Consider the following 18776-nt stretch of genomic DNA (forward strand, 5'->3'; position numbering starts at 1 on the left):
ACATCTTGAACAATCCAAACCTGTGACACATTATCACAGACTGACGCAGCAGTCACATCTTTAACAATCCAAACCTGTGACACAGCATCACAGATTGACACAGCAGTCACATCTTCAGCACCCTGTACATTTGACACATTATCATATCATGTAACTTATAACTGTTATATGGATCAATCTGCACACTTACATGCTCCTTGAAACTGAAAACTGTAATACTGTGATCTGAATGCTTGGTGAACTTAACACAATATCATCATGTAAGCAAACTGCTGGCACTTGGAAAAAGTTTCCAAAGGAATACATACATTTATATCTTATCTCTCTGTACTGTATCTTAACCCCTAGGCTGCCTGCATGACGAGATAACTCGTCATGGCAAGCATGTATGCTTCGCTGCCTGCATGACGAGATAACTCGTCATCGAAATATTCTGACTTTTCCCTGGTTTGCATTCACTTCCTTGGCAAAAATAGTGGTAGCTTTAGCCTGGGGAATCTCTCTAGATTCTATTCATAGCTAGAAACCCCATCTACGTCATGAAGCAGTCCTTTATTTGAACGTTTTGGTTGGGTCACTGTCCAAGTGTTTGCCCGACTTCTCTCCTCGCTCGCTCAACAAAATGTCGGACTGACGCCGTGCTCAAGACATGCGATCGTGACGAACTAAATCAACCATGATTTCTTTCTTTAGCTGATGCTCAGAAAGAATTGAAGCGTAAATTCGAAGGAGAAGATAGAGATGAACATTTATAGGACGATCTGATAGAAAATAAATGAATAATGAAGAGAGTGGCCACGATGCGACTGTCAGTGAGTGATGCCGGCTGTACAGATCTTAGCAGACGACAGATGACCGAATTAGCAGCAGAGCGATAGTCTTGGCACGCAGCCAACGCGGTCTGATGAGAACTGAATCAAGTGACCGTGTGAGAGGGGTGAGGAGGAGGGGGGTGGAGACTGAGGGGGCGTGGCCTCACATCCATCTTATCACTTGGAGAAGTCACAATGTATTGTGTATCTATCTCTTTAAAAAAAAAAAATATATATATATATATAGTGGTTGTTCTAGTATGATTTTGTGTTTGCAGATATCCATTTGTCCAGAAAATATGATGTTTTTGTGCAAATTACCTGACTAATGTTTGTAATGAACAAGTTGAAAATGTGACAAAAAACAAAACACTGATTTAAAAAAAACAGCATGTCACTACAAATATATAAAATGGGAAAACAGCATGTGTTTTGTATTCTTTATTCATTTACCTTTCAGAAAATATATACTTTTATGGGTCTTTCTCCAATAACAAAGAGCACAGAATTTTTTGAAAATTTATACCCGTTTTTTGTGAAAAAACCCTGGCAAATAGATTTCACTTAAATCTTATTTTCCTGGCAGCGAAAGGGTTAAACAAAAAAACATATAAATTATTTGTACACTTCTTCTAAAACACTCAAAAGAAAACTGAGGGACTAAACTTCAGCCAAACAGGAATTAAATTCTGAGCAAAGAGATCAAACATCAACCAGTCGAGCTGGCAGATAAAAACAACGAAGTACTCAACACTGATCGGGGTAAAGAACAATATGTTGTACAACTATGCATGCAATGTTTCAATGGGCAGCACAAGGCATACACAAAGCTGTTTCTCATAAATACATGCAAAAAAATAACATTTACATTCCGTATGGTCATCATCTTGATCCGTCTGTCTCTGTCAGAACAAGCATATGTCTGTCTCCTTCCCTCAGGATATGAATGTGTCTGTCTGTCTCCCTCCGGACATGTATGTGTCTCCCTCCCTCATGACATGTATGTGTCCATCTGTCTCCCTCCAGACATGTATGTGTCTCCCTCCCTCACGACATGTATGTGTCTCCCTCCCTCCAGACATGTATGTGTCCATCTGTCTCCCTCCAGACATGTATGTGTCTCCCTCCCTCCGGACATGCATGTGTCTCCCTCCCTCACGACATGTATGTGTCTCCCTCCCTCCAGACATGTATGTGTCTCCCTCCCTCCGGACATGTATGTGTCTCCCTCCCTCACGACATGTATGTGTCTCCCTCCCTCCAGACATGTATGTGTCCATCTGTCTCCCTCCAGACATGTATGTGTCTCCCTCCCTCCGGACATGTATGTGTCTCCCTCCCTCACGACATGTATGTGTCTCCCTCCCTCCAGACATGTATGTGTCCATCTGTCTCCCTCCAGACATGTATGTGTCTCCCTCCCTCCGGACATGTATGTGTCTCCCTCCCTCCAGACATGCATGTGTCTCCCTCCCTCCAGACATGTATGTGTCTCCCTCCCTCACAACATGTATGTGTCTCCCTCCCTCACGACATGTATGTGTCTCCCTCCCTCCAGACATGTATGTGTCTCCCTCCGTCACGACATGTATGTGTCTCCCTCCCTCCAGACATGTATGTGTCTCCCTCCCTCACGACATGTATGTGTCTCCCTCCCTCACGACATATGTGTCTACCTCCCTCACGACATGTATGTGTCTCCCTCCCTCACGACATATGTGTCTCCCTCCCTCACGACATGTATGTGTCTCCCTCCCTCACGACATGTATGTGTCTCCCTCCCTCCAGACATGTATGTGTCTCCCTCCCTCACGACATGTATGTGTCTCCCTCCCTCACGACATATGTGTCTCCCTCCGTCACGACATGTATGTGTCTCCCTCCCTCACGACATGTATGAGTCTTCCTCCCTCACGACATGTATGTGTCTCCCTCCCTCCAGACATGTATGTGTCTCCCTCCCTCACGACATATGTGTCTCCCTCCCTCCAGACATGTATGTGTCTCCCTCCCTCATGACATGTATGTGTCTCCCTCCCTCATGACATGTATGCGTCTCCCTCCCTCCAGACATGTATGTGTCTCCCTCCGTCACGACATGTATGTGTCTCCCTCCCTCCAGACATGTATGTGTCTCCCTCCCTCACGACATGTATGTGTCTCCCTCCCTCATGACATGTATGTGTCTCCCTCCCTCCAGACATGTATGTGTCTCCCTCCCTCACGACATGTATGTGTCTCCCTCCCTCCAGACATGTATATGTATGTGTCTCCCTCCCTCCAGACATGTATGTGTCTCCCTCCCTCACGACATGTATGTGTCTCCCTCCCTCACGACATGTATGTGTCTCCCTCCCTCCAGACATGTATGTGTCTCCCTCCCTCATGACATGTATGTGTCTCCCTCCCTCACGACATGTATGTGTCTCCCTCCCTCATGACATGTATGTGTCTCCCTCCCTCATGACATGTATGTGTCTCCCTCCCTCATGACATGTACGTGTCCATCTGTCTCCTTCAGGACATGTATGTGTCTGTCTCCCTCAGGACATGATGTGACTGTCTGTCTGAGGACATGTATGCTTCTGTCTGTCTGAGGACATGACATGTATGCTTCTGTCTGTCTGAGGCCATGTATGCTTTTGTCTGTCTGAGGACATGTATGCTTTTGTCTGTCTGAGGACATGTATGCTTCTGTCTGTCTGAGGCCATGCTTCTGTCTGTCTGAGGACATGACATGTATGCTTCTGTCTGTCTGAGGACATGCTTCTGTCTGTCTGAGGCCATGTATGCTTTTGTCTGTCTGAGGACATGTATGCTTTTGTCTGTCTGAGGACATGTATGCTTCTGTCTGTCTGAGGATACGTATGCTTCTGTCTGTCTGAGGACATGTATGCTTCTGTCTGTCTGAGGACATGTATGCTTCTGTCTGTATATATATGCTTCCGTCTGTCCAAGGACATGTATGCTTCTGTCTGTCTGAGGACATGTATGCTTCTGTCTGTCTGAGGACATGTATGCTTTTGTCTGTACGTGTGCTTCTGTCTGTCTGAGGCTGTATGCTTTTGTCTTTCTCACTTGACCACAGCCCCTCATTAAAAACAAACAAACCCTAACCCCATTCCCTCCCTGCCCCCCATGCCCCCCCACACCCTCCCCACCAAAAAACAAAACAAAACACCCAACAAAAACAACAACACACACACAAAAAAAACAACAACAACAAAACAACAACAACAACAAAAAAACAAACGAAAAAGCCTCAACAAACAACTGATACATCCAACACACAAGAAGTAGTCACCTTTGTACATGCCAAAGAAGCCTTCATTGCGGAAAGTCTTCAGAGCACAGTCAGGTCTGTAAACATAAGCACCATAAACCATGAACAAGCACAAACGAAAGTATACACTGTTTCCCACACACATGTGCAAGCACAAGCACACTCGCTCTCATTCATAATCATATGCATGCACACACCCACGCCCACATCCACACACAGAGATGATGTCATACACACACACACACATACTCAAACACACACACACACAAAATATTTTGTTGTGGGTCCAAATCTGTTTTATTTGTTTAAAAAGAGAACTGATTTTGCCCTGATTTTGAAAGCGGGTAGTTATGTGATGGCTCTGGTGCTCTGTTAGGCTGTACACTTAAATATGGCATGTGCTCTTCTAAAGTGTGTGTATAAATGTGACATGTGCTCTTCTAAAGTGTGTGCATAAATGTGACATGTGCTCTTTTAAACAGTGTGCATAAATGTGACATATGTGCTCTTCTAAAGTGTGTGCATAAATGTGACATGTGCTCTTTTAAACTGTGTGCATAAATGTGAAAATGTGACATGTGCTCTTCTAAATGGTGTGCATAAATGTGACATGTGCTCTTCTAAACAGAGTGCATAAATATGAAAATGTGACATGTGCTCTTCTAAACAGTGTGCATAAATGTGAAAATGTGACATGTGCTCTTCTAAACAGTGTGCATAAATGTGAAATTGTGACATGTGCTCTTCTAAACTGTGTGCATAAATGTGAAAATGTGACATGTGCTGTTCTAAACAGTGTGCATAAATGTGACATGTGCTGTTCTAAACTGTGTGCATAAATATATGTGTGCTCTTCTAAACAGTGTGCATAAATGTGAAAATGTGACATGTGCTCTTCTAAACTGTGTGCATAAATGTGAAAATGTGACATGTGCTGTTCTAAACTGTGTACATAAATGTGACATGTGCTGTTGTAAACTGTGTGCATAAATACATGTGTGCTCTTCTAAACAGTGTGCATAAATGTGAAAATGTGACATGTGCTCTTCTAAACTGTGTGCATAAATGTGAAAATGTGACATGTGCTGTTCTAAACTGTGTACATAAATGTGACATGTGCTGTTGTAAACTGTGTGCATAAATACATGTGTGCTCTTCTAAACAGTGTGCATAAATGTGACATGTGTGCTCTTCTAAACAGTGTGCATAAATGTGACATGTGCTCTTCTAAACTGTGTACATAAATGTGACATGTGCTGTTCTAAACTGTGTGCATAAATGTGAGATGTCCTGTTCTGAACTGTGTGCATAAATGTGAGATGTCCTGTTCTGAACTGTGTGCATAAATGACGCATGTAGTCCTCTAAACAGTATGTATAACTATGGCATTCATGCTCTTTTCAACTGTGTGCATAAATATGTAAACACACTTGTGTTCTTCTAAACTGTGCATAAATATGTCATTTGGGTTCCAAATTATACATAAATATGCCAGTCGTGCCTTTGCAAACTATGTTTATTAAATGTGTCATGTGTAGTCCTCTAAACTGTGCATAAATGCAACATTTGTGCTAATAAAAACTGTGTATACAAAATAAATGCCATTTGTGCTCAAATATACAGTGCACAAATGTGACATTTTGTGCTTTTCAAAACTGTGTGCATATATCTGAGACACTTGTGCATATATAACTATCTGACACACTTGTGCCCAAAGGGTCGAAATCCTCAAATGGCTCAACACATTACACATCTGGCAACTGCTCAAAATGACTTACAAAGCAACTCTTTACTTCTTGAGCCTGGAATCAGTACAACATGGTGGAACCCCCTCCCCCCCTTCCTCAAACTCCTCAAAGTAAGACACAGTTTCCCCTCGTGCCATACAAAACCTTGCAGAGAACTGATCCACCACCTTCTGGCAAACCCCATGTTCCCTCATCGGAATGAATATAACGCATAGCAATAAACTTGCTCTGTTTTGTTTCTGAAATCTCTATTCCACTCCATGATCAGTGATTTGTCATCTTTATAAAACACATATTTATACCATCCATTGGGAAGGGAGAGGGGAGGGTGGGAGAGGGAGGACTGTGTGGATGGGCAAGGCCTTTCCTGAACAAAGCAATCAAATATGAAGAGAACAGAAACAGAATAGAAAGAATAAAATAGAATAGAAAAGAACAGAACATGTCTATACTTCAAAATGTATGGAATATATGTATGTCTGTACTACTATGGTACCAAGTGAACTGGGGCTACAAGGAATATTGGGAAGGAGGGGTGGGGTGGACAGTACATAAAAAGTAAACATGAACTGGAGATTGTATATATATATATATATATATATACACACAAAACAAATACAGTAGGAATTGAAACATACATGCATATATACAAATGATCCCCCCCCCCCCCTCTGATCCACCCACCCCCACACAGACACCAAACCCACACAGAGAACACACACACACACACACAAGAAATAATGTCCAACCAATTACTTTTGATTAAACTTGCTGAGTCCCTGTTACATCGTCCAATAGGAATGTTTCTATGATGCGACCTACCAATATTTCGGTTTTATTTTCTACTGTCGTTTATGATGTTAATTGCTGTTGCGCAGATATTTACGAAATGTTGATTCCAGTCTAGTTTATCCTTTCTCTGTATATCCGCCTTAAACTACCATCCCCAACCCCATATCACACACAGGCAGGCACATGCATGTGTGCGCACAGACACACACTCCCACACACACACGACACGTCTAATATCACTGAATGTGAAAAGATGTTAAAAGAAAGAACACACACACACCCACACACTCAAACACACATACACGCTCTCACACACACACATACACACACTCACATACACACACATGCTCACACATAAACATATGTAACATAAACACACACACACGCTCTCTCTCTCTCTCTCTCACACACACACACACGGAGTGAAAGCTCTCCTAAGTTACCCACAGGCTCTTGTAGTAAAGCTGGCCTCCTGGTCCAGGCTGCTGGTTCTGGAGGCGTGTCTTCACCAGGTCGATGGGAAACACACAGGTCACGCCCACAATTCCTGCAATGCCCCCGTTCACTATCCGTGGCAGAAAGCTAAGGCATAGGTTTGAAGGGACGTACCAATTACTTTCTTTTTTTTCTTTTTTTTTAAAAAAACCTTTTTTCCCCACTTTTTTTTCCGAAGGGAGGTTGGGAATGGAAGATGATTGGGAGACAGCTATGGTGATAAGTATGTGTGTGTGTGTGTGTGTGTGTGTGTGTGTGTGTGTGTGTGTGTGTGTGTGATGTGTGTGTGTGTGTGTGTGTGTGTGCGTGTAAAAACTAACTTATAGTTTTGATGTACATGGGAAAGATAACTTGGAAGTCAGCTACAGTAATCTTTTTTTTCCTTTTTTGTTTCGTTGTTTCTAAACACTAAGTCATAGTTCTGATGTGCATGGGAAAGATAATCAGAAAACAGCTATGGTAACTTTTTTTTTGTTTTGTTTTTGTAGATGATGCATTAAAAAACAGCAAAAGAAAACCACCAACAGCACAAGCCCCCCCCCCCCCCCCCCCACCTCCCCTGACCTCCCTGAACCCCTCCCCCCCCCCCCACCAAAAAAAAAAAAAAGAAAAAGAAAAAAAAACCAAATAAACAACAACGAAAAAAACCATACTATTTTGATGTGCATGCAACAACACTAGAGATTTCGCCCCTTCCATTCCTTCTGGCGGCTTCTTTCCTGATGGTTTGATAGGGGAGAGGAGACGGGGGAGGAGCTGAGTTTAGATTAGGAAGAAGAAATGGATGAAAGAGGATGATATCCCATATTGGGTGATGATAATTCCTGTTGTGACTGCACTTAAATTAATATATGTCTGTCATCTGACAGTAAATTTTCCAACAGTTCATCTACCAATATATGATGAGCAGTACAGGCTTTTGTCCCCCAACAGTTACTGATGAAACAATGGTAACATGACCTACAGTAAAGTTGGATACAACGTCCGACAAATATTCCCCCCTATAAATTTCTCTGAAATTCTCATGGTACCACACTCACAAAAAAACATCACAGTCCTCTTTCATTTTGAAGGTAACTGATAACACTTGGTAAAAAACAACAACAACAACACAACAACAAAACAATGCTTTCTAACTGTGCAGCACACGAGAAACAAAAACATTCATCCTCTGCACATTGTGCTCCAGTCAATGCCACCAGCTGCTGAAAACCATGCGGTGAAAGTGAACAGGCACTGACAGGCCTGTCAAGCAGGGTGTGAGAAGAAACAACAACTGTGCTTTCACAATGTTACACAGTTTCACTTTCACTTTCTCAAGGATCTGTTACTGCATTTGGACAAATCCATATATACGCTTTCACACACCTGCTAGGCAGATGCCTTACCAGCAGCATAATCCAATGCGCTAAGTCAGGCCTTGAGTGCATGCATGTAATATATTTGTGTACCTGTCAGAGTGGATTTCTTCTTCTGGCCACAGGACAACAGTTATATTGCCGTTGGTTCTTTTTCAGTGTGCCAAGTGCGTGCTGCACATGGGACCTTGGTTTATCATCCCATCTGAATGACTAGACACCCAGTTTAATTTTCCAGTCTTACTTGGGTGAAAGGGCCAGAGCAGGATTTGAATGGAAACCCTCATGCACACTGTATTGGTAGATAAGTGTCTTGACCATCCTTTCCTCTTGGAAGAAAAAGAAAGCACCTGATCTCTTATCATTCTCAACACACTAATGTTTGGATAAAAAAAGAAAAGAAAAAAAAAGTACAAAACAATTTGAATTAGACATATATGTACAGGTGAAAAACACACGGATGCAGAATAAATGTGTGGCAGAGACAGGCAGATAAAGACATGGAGACAGACAGAGACAGAGACAGAAACACAGAAAGATGTGATGAACACACAGAGAGAAGGTATAATGCTTCAGTGAACTACTCTGATCTGCACAACACATGAAGAATCTGCATAAAAACGTGCAGATGCTTTCAATGGAACACTGTGACTATGACATAAAATATGATAAATCGAATATATTTTTTTTCCAAACACCAATCAATAAAGTCAATCACAACAACATTTTTTTTTTTACTTGTCAGTATTAATGATCATTCTTAGGAGAAAAAAAAAGAAGCAAACCTCAAGCCCTTTGTTTTCAAAAGAAACTGTTATCACGTTTGATCATAAGACTTGTAGTGTAAAAAAATTACCATTCATTTTGTGATAATATCTTTTTTCATATTTTTTTTAGTCCTGCTCCTGTTCTACTACCCCGTACCCCCACCCTCCCCTGCACAATCACTGACTCAAGTTATTGCTCTACAGAAGAAGAAGAAGAAGAAGAAAAAAGTATAACATACATATATATATATCCTCTTTGAAATGAGTACAGATTTAAAGGCACACTGCAAAAAAACAACAACAAAAAAAACAAACCACCAAACAACAACAAAACAACAGAAAACCCAAACAACAAGAAAAACAACAATCACCTTGAATTAGACCAAGGTATGATAAACCTTCAGCAATATCCACATTTCTTCCCCTCAAATCCTCTGTGTGACTGACAGACTGACAGACGCATTGTTGCCAACACTACTCATTCCGTTCTGGGGGGAAAAATTGTGGACATTGCCAAACCTCCCAAACATGTCTTCTGAGAGAAGACAAACAATTAAATTAGTATACTCACTTAAATTTTGAATCCATTAAATGTCCTGTTTGGCTGTGTCAGAAAGGTTGTTGATCTGGAAGAAAAATTTATTTTACTGCAGCTGTGCATTTGTCATTGTAACACAAAGTACTGAGAGCACATTATGCGAGTGTGGACACATCATTGTAGCCTACGCAAACATACACATGTGTACACATTAAATCACACAAACATCCATATTGTGTATGATTTACAAGCTTGCACATGTAAACACACACACACACACACACACACACACACACACACACAGAGAATAAATTACAAAACCTACAACAGCATTTACCAAACACTCACACAAAAACATCACACACACACAAACACACACACACACAGCCATGAACATGTGACGCACATGTGTGCACTCAGATCCATTCTACAGTCTATTGTTCCTTTCTCCAATGCAACAAGTCCAGCATTTTGTTGGAAACATAATAAGACCAAGCCAAACAAGCTACATCCAAATAATAACAGTAATAAACATAATAATAAAAATGAATATCATCATCATCACCATAATCACAATAAAATAACAATGCATATACATATGTAGTGCTTTGAAACCTTTCAAAGCACTCTGCAATAACCTGTCCAGAAGACACAAAGCATGTGAGAACCCAACCCCCACCCCATATGAACACACACACACACACACACACACAAAAGAAAAAAGACAAAAAAGGACAATAAACCAATGATAAAAAAAAGAACACACACATTCAAACGTGTGTAAAAAAAACAATTGTAGATCAACAGACGATAGAATAAAGGTAATGAGATATGGAATGGAGTACCTTAATTGTGTAGCAACTGTTTGAAAAGGAGTGAGCAAAATCAATATCCTCTCAGATGACACTGGCAACATATACTGTGGATATTATGAAGGGCTCTGGGATTACTCTTGAAAAGGATTCAGTATTCGTCACACTATCTTTCTTCCTAACTTTTGTTTGGGAACTATGAAGATCTCAGCTTAATATTGACCATGCTGATTTAAAAAAAGGATGACAATATAAACATACCAGCAAGTTATGTTAAATATCATATTCAAAATAAATATCAAATCACCACACACACACAAAAACAACAACAACAACAACAAAACAACAACAACAACAAAAAACTCTGCATGGACAGTTAAGTATTTGTGAAAAAAAATGGGTTCTGCATATCTAAACACCTGATCTGAAGATTGAGAAATCGTTTCATACTGGAAACAAGAAATCAATTTTCACAGCTGAACTTGCTGCCAACCTGATGGCCTTAAATTTACTCCTTCATTTTACACAAAACATTTTAAATATCCTTTTCTGTGTTGATTCAAAAATTGCACATCTTTATCAATATGTTCTGTGTTGAATCTAAGTCAGTGCTTCAGGCAATACAATCAATGGAATTCAACAACACAGACAAGATCTGAAACAATAACTGAAATCAGCCACATATTCAATGCTTTATCATTTATGTTTGCTAGATACCGCAATCACTTTCTGCTGGATGCCATCTCATTCTTCAAGTTTTTTATAATGATAAAATGGACAGAGCAGTGAAACAAAGAGCAAAGTGTTGTCCAGAATCGGTTCATATGGATGGCAGTTTAGTAGTACTAGTATTGCATGCTTGGAAACAGTTTCAGAGTTCCCATATGAAATACAATTTAAAATACAAGAATCTTACAATTTGCAAAGTAAAAAGAACACACACACACAAAAACAACAACAATAAAGCAAAAAACATTTACACATTAAAAAAACACCCATAACAATAGTTAAACATGAAAACATTAATTAAGAAATGTAGGTACGTGCAAGCGCGCGCGCGCGCACACACACACACACACACACACACACACACACACGGAGCATGTACACACAGGCCACATATACAATACACTAGTTTCTCCAACCATGTTTTTTTCTACACACACACACACACACACACACACATATGTATAACAAAACTTTCAGACGCATGTATACACAAACAACAGCACACACACACACACATACACACAAACACATACACACACACCAAACAAAACAGAACACACATGAAAAAAAGAAAAAAAAAGAAAAAAATCTAAAATAATAGGTCACAGTCTGTGTGATGTACAGTAAATATATCAGCTTCCAACAAGAGAACAAAACAGATGTTGCAAGTCATTTTTTTGTCTGGGGCATTTACATTAAAATTGATACACTTGTCACAGACAGGAGGTTTCACAGAACAGCCCTCAGAGCTGCAACTCATATATATATATATATATATATATATATATATATATATATATATATACACATCAGCAGCTGTGACCAGCTTTACCGGGAAGCATGTGTAAAACAGACAGACACTGAGTAGATGGATCACTGGCCACTTCCGTAAAATATCACCAATCGATCAATTTTGAGAGTCTTGTGTCATGAAATTTCAAATAAAACCTAGCTTGAGTGTCTATGAGCATGTAAGCTCAACCTGAGGCTGATCCATGCAACACTTTTGATGAAGCGAACAAAACTTGCCCTGTGTAGAAATCACCTAGCCATTTGGCATAGATATCACTTAGCCATTTGGCGCGCGCGTGCACACACACACACACACACACATATATAAATATAAAAGAAGTTTCACCCAAATGACTGAAAATGGTAATCTTTTTCTTTCTCAAAATAGAAAAGTTTCAACCAATATTCACCTTCACTCACACATTTTGTTTGCAATGTAAGGTTTTCATCAAGGATATATCTTATAATTTAAAAAAGAAGAAGAAGAAAAAAAAATCAAATCACCAATATCAATGTTTCAATTTGAATGATACTAGGATTCTGACTTCCAGAAAACTGGATGGATCATTGTGGAAGATGCATTCATGCTATAGATAGATAGATATAACAGATATATGTATGTATGTATGTTAAATCTATTAATTTTTTCCATCATATCGAAAATCTGAACTATGTTTTCTAAAATCTAGCAAAATCTACAGGCAGCATTTTTTTTTTTTTTTAATAGAAATTCACACACACACATATTCACACACATCACACACAGACACACACACAGACACACACGTGCGCGCGCACACACACACAACCCCTCCACACACACCGCTCACAAAATCAAAATTCATCAATTTTTCCTCTTTTTTTTTTTTTTTTTTTTTTTTTTTTAAAGCACAGCTTCAAGCCCTCTCCAGGTGAACACATGAGACATGAACGGCAACAGTTACAATACAGCCACAGGCAATGTTTGTCATCAGTTTGCTTCAAGGACCTCGACAAAAAGGGGCTGCACAAGAAGCCCAAAGCTCAAGTGGAGCACCAGCTGTGAATAAATTTCCCATGGATGACGTGCGAAGAAGGATACAAAAATGTGTCAATTATCATGACTCAGACACAGAGCATGGGCAACATACCATATAATGTGTCGATTATTATGACTCAGAGTCAGAGTGACATTATTTGTATTTGTATTGTATTTGTGTTTCTTTTTATCACAACAGATTTCTCTGTGTGAAATTCGGGCTGCTCTCCCCAGGGAGAGCATATCGCTATACTACAGCGCCACCCTTTTGTTTTTTTAATTCTTTCCTGCGTGTAGTTTTTTTTATTTGTTTTTCCTATCGAAGTGGATTTTTCTACAGAATTTTGCCAGGAACAACCCTTTTGTTGCCGTGGGTTCTTTTACGTGTGCTAAGTGCACGCTGCACATGGGACCTCAGTTTATCATTTCATCCGAATGACTAACGTCCAGACCACCACTCAAGGTCTAATGGAGGGGGAGAAAATATCGGCGGCTGAGCTGTGATTTGAACCAGCGTGCTCAGATTCTCTGGCTTCCGAGGTGGATGCATTACCTCTAGGCCATCACTCCACATGGCCCGTCATGACTGGCCCATCATCTGAGTGGTCATAGTGTTGGACCTTCTATCTTAGGGTCCTGGGTTTGAGTCCCCATCATGGTCACCTGGTGGGTTGAAGGTAGACAATTTTCTGATCTGACAGTTCAAAATATGTACAGACTTGCTAGTGCCTGGTTTCTGTTCATGGATATCATATCTACATGCAAATGATCAAATGCCCACGATAAATGTCTTGTAATCCATGTCAGTGTTCAGAAACAGTTTACGGAAACAAGAACATGCCCGTTATGCACAACTCAGAAAATGGGGCATGGTTCATTGATAGCTTACAAGGTGGAGTAAAAATAGTCAAACACGTAAAAGACCACTCATATGTGAGTGAATGCGGGAGTTGCAGCCCAAGAACACAGAATAACAATAGTGGAGAGATGTCTCATGGTCTGGGCACCTGCATTGTAAGTGATGTGTCGGTGCCAGTTTTTTTTAATTCATCAACATAAGAAAAACAACAGAAATGCAAACACATATAAATGTCAAAAAACAAACAAACATACTATGATTAACACACACACACACACACATAATGTCAATAGGAAAAAAAACAATAATAACAAAACACAAACCACGAAAAAACATGCAAACAACAAATGGACTGGTCCAAACTAACTCTGACAGAAAAATTATCAACAACAATACATGTTACCATCTATTATCATCAATGATTAAGAGACATTGTGATTAAATCCAGCAAGCCACTGAAATGAACACCTTTCTCATTAATATGGCAAGACCTGAACTGATAAAGAGGCACCAAACTAAAATATTACAGTCAACAAAATTTGAGAGTCCAATTAAGGTCCCCAGACAAAAAAAAACAAAAACAACAAAAACAAAAGCAAAACAAACAAACAAACAACCCCCCCACCCCCCAAAAAAAAACACACACAAAAAAACACAACTTCTAGCGAGAAGAACTGAAGCCTGAAGGTGAAATTTTCAAGTGACGTGAAAGTGACAGAAGCAAGTCATGTTAAAGTGAAGTGAACAATATGGTAAGCTTTAAAGAAGGTGTGTGTGTGTGTGTGTGTACTTTGTGCATATGGGTGTGTGAGTGTGTGTATGGGTATGTGTGGGGGTGTGTGAGTGTGTGTGACTGCATGTTGTGTGTGTGTGTGTGTCACTGTGTGTCCATGGTGTGTCTGTGTCACTGTCAGTGTGTGTGTATGCATGTGGCCACCCTTGTGCGCTTGTCTGTATCATGTGAGTGTATGTAAATGTATATACATGCATTTATTTGTACTGAAACATGATGACCACAAGATAAAAGCTTCAACTGGTAACAAGATCTATGACCTTAGAGTACCCTCAAACACTGCTTATCTGATCTAGACTCAAGGTTCAGCAGTCAACCTACTTTAAATGTTCGAGGCTCTTTGGTACAGGTGTGTTCCACTATTTGTAGGACGAAAGCTCTGGAGTTCTCAAGGGAAACCTGATATGACAGAAAATAGTTAACAATTATTTTCTCTCAACATCATATTATCAACATGACAACAACAACAAAAAAAAAAAAAAAAAAAAGAGAAAAGAATTATAAATTTGACTTGTAGTTGGCAGACATACTGTTATTCAAAACACACCTTAATACAAGACTTAACTGAACACATCGAGATCCTGATTCCACTGACTCGTAGGACTCATCCTTCTGCACTCATAAAGTTTCAGATCAACCACCTCAAAGGTTTTACCTCAGGTTGATATGAGCAGGCAGAATCCAAGTGAGGTGCGAAAAGTTGTTACTTTGATCAAAAGTCTTCCCCCAAAAGTTTGTTAATTCAAGTTTATGTAACAGAATATTCATCAAACCACAGTGTCTCCCCTATTTCAAAACTGGTTCATGCATACCTGACAATTTCAGAGACAAAATATGCTCCCTGCTTGCAGCTTCACATTCAGCTTTATCTGGCGTAAGCAGAAGCTTGGTTTTGCAAACATAAAAAAATGGGTTCTCTGTGAGCTATTGATAATTGAAATCACACTTCGGGCTTTTGTGTCTGTGAGACTGAAAATTGTTGCATGTGCATTGTGTAAATCTATCTATGTGTATGCCTAAATGTGTATACATGTGCATTTGCAGGCTTGTGTTGGTGTGTGCGCATGTGTGCTTGCACACAGGTTCACAAAGCAAACCCATTTTCGCTCTTGTTTTTATGACTTTTGATCATTTGCGTTCTATGTATCTTTCCTTTCACTATTTAAATACTTGTTTATTTTGTCTTCTTTAATTTCATCTTTGCATTAATGTTTTACAGTTTTCACTTTCAGTTTTTCAAGGAGGCATCACTGCATTCAGACAAAATCCATTTATGCCAAACGACATCTGCTAGGAAGATGCTCTGACCAGCAGCATAACCCAACCTGCTTAGATCAAGCCTAGAGTGCATGCATATATTTGTGTACATACCAAGAGTAGATTTCCTCCATAGAATTTCACCAGAGGACAACACTTATGTTCCCGTGAGATCTTTTTCAGTGCGTCAAGTGAGCACTGCACACAGGACCTTTGTTTATTGTCTCGTCCAAATGACTAGATGCTCTGTTCCATTTTCCAGTCAAACTTGGGAGAAAAGGCGAAGCTGGGATTTGAACCCAGACCCTCATGGGCAGTGTATTGACAGGTAAACATCTTAACCATTCTGCTACCTTCCTCCTTTTTTTTTTTTTTTTTTTTTTTTTTACACAAATCTAGGACAGGCTCTCAAGACCTTATCAGCAAGTTGGGTTTATCATTATACAAAGGTTAGGCATCTGCTGCTTTCAGTTTAATTATTAGTATTTATTTATCTATCTTTTTCAGTTTAATTATATATATTCATTTATCTATCTTTTCTTCTTTTTTTAAAATTTTTTTATTATATTTTTTTTTTTTACAACAGATGTGTTATGTATGAATCTGTCCATACTCTCTGACACCTCCATGAAAATGAAAATGAAATTAACTGAAACTGACATAACAAAGCAAGCCCACAACTGTGCGCTGCTTACATTCTAATACATTATGAATGCACCATATTCATGATTTTTTTTCTTCCTCAAGGCCTGACTAAGCGCGTTGGGTTACGCTGCTGGTCAGGCATCTGCTTAGCAGAAGTGGTGAAGCGTATATGGATTTGTCCAAATGCAGTGACTCCTCCTTCAGTTACTGATGTGATACTGATACTGATAAAGTGATATATTAATGTCTCTGCTGGTGGGTCGTGTGCATTTTCCCCATTTGTTCTACATTTTTTCAGATATTCTTTCCCCATTTCCAGATGCTGAGCAAATATGACAAGCCATCACCAATGATTTAACTGCAAACACTGCAAATTTCAAGCATGAGCTATTACAGCATCTCCTTGTCTAACTTTATCTTGCACTGACAGACCAACTGATGTCTTCTATAAGTAGTATCATAGCACAGATGCCGCTGACATATACTTTAGTTTTTGCTACTTGGTTATCTCTTGAACTATATGCCTACTTAAAAACATAAAGAGGAAACTAGCCAAGTACATAAGACATGGCGGATTCGTCACATGGTGGATTAGCACAATATGTGTCTTTCTGCAACCACGTTGTCTCATTAACTTTTCTGTAATTAAGTTATAATCCCATGATGATGATGAGAAAATTATGATCATGAGTATCTATTCATTTTCTGTTAATTTCAAAACTGGTGTTCACAATTGATAATTCTTCTTCTTCGTTCGTGGGCTGCAACTCCCACATTCACTTGTATATATTATATATAAGTACACGAGTGGGTTTTTCCGTGTATGACCATTTTTACCTTCCATGTAGGCAGCCATACTCCATTTTCAGGGAGAACTGATAATAAAACCTTTGACTTTCATTTTTGCCTGCCATCACCATTTTTTTTTTACTCCCACTCCCAGCGTGAGAGAGTGACATTTACGCTTGTACACAGCTGTGTATTTTGTATTTTGCATTTCTTTTTATCACAACAGATTTCTCTGTGTGAAATTCGGGCTGCTCTCCCCAGGGAGAGCGTGTCGCTATACTACAGCGCCACCCATTTTTTTTGTGTTTTTTGTATTTTTCCTGCGTGCAGTTTTATTTGTTTTTCCTATTGACGTGGATTTTTCTACAGAATTTTGCCAGGAACAACCCTTTTGTTGCCGTGGGTTCTTTTACGTGCGCTAAGTGCGTGCTGCACACGGGACCTCGGTTTATCGTCTCATCCGAATGACTAGTGTCCAGACCACCACTCAAGGTCTAGTGGAGGGAGAGAAAATATCGGCGGCTGAGCCGTGATTCGAACCAGCGCGTTCAGATTCTCTCGCTTCCTATGCGGACGCGTTACCTCTAGGCCATCACTCCGCAGTGTATGTGAGTGAATAAAAATTAAACAATTTACAATAGTATACACAACACTAGTGGCCACAGCCAGCAAGGATGCTGTGTTCAAACGAGCAACAGGTGTTGTCTGACAGTCTTCTCCTGACCAGTGTAGGGGGGCTGTTAGGATAATTTACTACAGGAGAAATGGCGAAGAACAAAACAAATGAAATAATGCTGTCAAAAATATGTGGAACAGTGTTGCTCATACTCAGAACCTAAATCATGTTAATACTTCCCCATTTGGCTATTTGTCACTGAAGTCTGTGTAAAAACTAAAACACATAAATGATAAAAAGAAGAAAAAAGAGAGAGCAGAAGAGATCTTGCTATGGCTGTACAGGTCAAAAATTGGTTGGGTGTGACAGTGAGGGTTGGGGACAGAAGTGAAAATGCAACATTTAAGCAAACATATTTTGTCCATGTCCAAAAGCACTCACTTAGCAAAGTTCATTATAAAACTTCTGACATCAGACTGACTTGAGAGAGAGACAGACAGAGAGAGAGAGAGAGAGAGAGAGAGAGAGAGAGAGAGAGAGAGAAAGGGAGTGTGAGTGAGTGTGCGTGCGTGTGCGTGCGTGCGTGTGTGTGTGCGTGCATGCTTGTGTATGTGTGTGTGTATGTGTGTGTCCTAGCAAACAATGCTGTTTCAAGCGCAGGTGATCACAAAAG

At 39.9% G+C, this 18776-nt stretch overlaps 1 protein-coding gene across 1 annotated transcript in view; it reads right to left on the bottom strand.

Moving 5' to 3' along the window:
• The window catches only part of LOC143297745 (mitochondrial glutamate carrier 1-like), a 44598-nt gene that overhangs the window by 19359 nt on the left and 6463 nt on the right, over nt 1-18776 (bottom strand). Inside the window, exons 3-6 of the mRNA XM_076610199.1 lie at nt 15118-15195; nt 9827-9881; nt 7083-7217; nt 4117-4172 (exon numbers count right to left, since the gene is read on the bottom strand). Of these exons, the coding sequence (XP_076466314.1) occupies nt 4117-4172; nt 7083-7217; nt 9827-9843 (208 nt within the window). The 5' untranslated portion in view covers nt 9844-9881; nt 15118-15195. The remainder of the gene's footprint in view (nt 1-4116; nt 4173-7082; nt 7218-9826; nt 9882-15117; nt 15196-18776) is intronic.

This window comes from Babylonia areolata, chromosome 23 (assembly GCF_041734735.1).
Source record: "Babylonia areolata isolate BAREFJ2019XMU chromosome 23, ASM4173473v1, whole genome shotgun sequence".
NCBI lineage: Eukaryota > Metazoa > Mollusca > Gastropoda > Neogastropoda > Buccinidae > Babylonia > Babylonia areolata.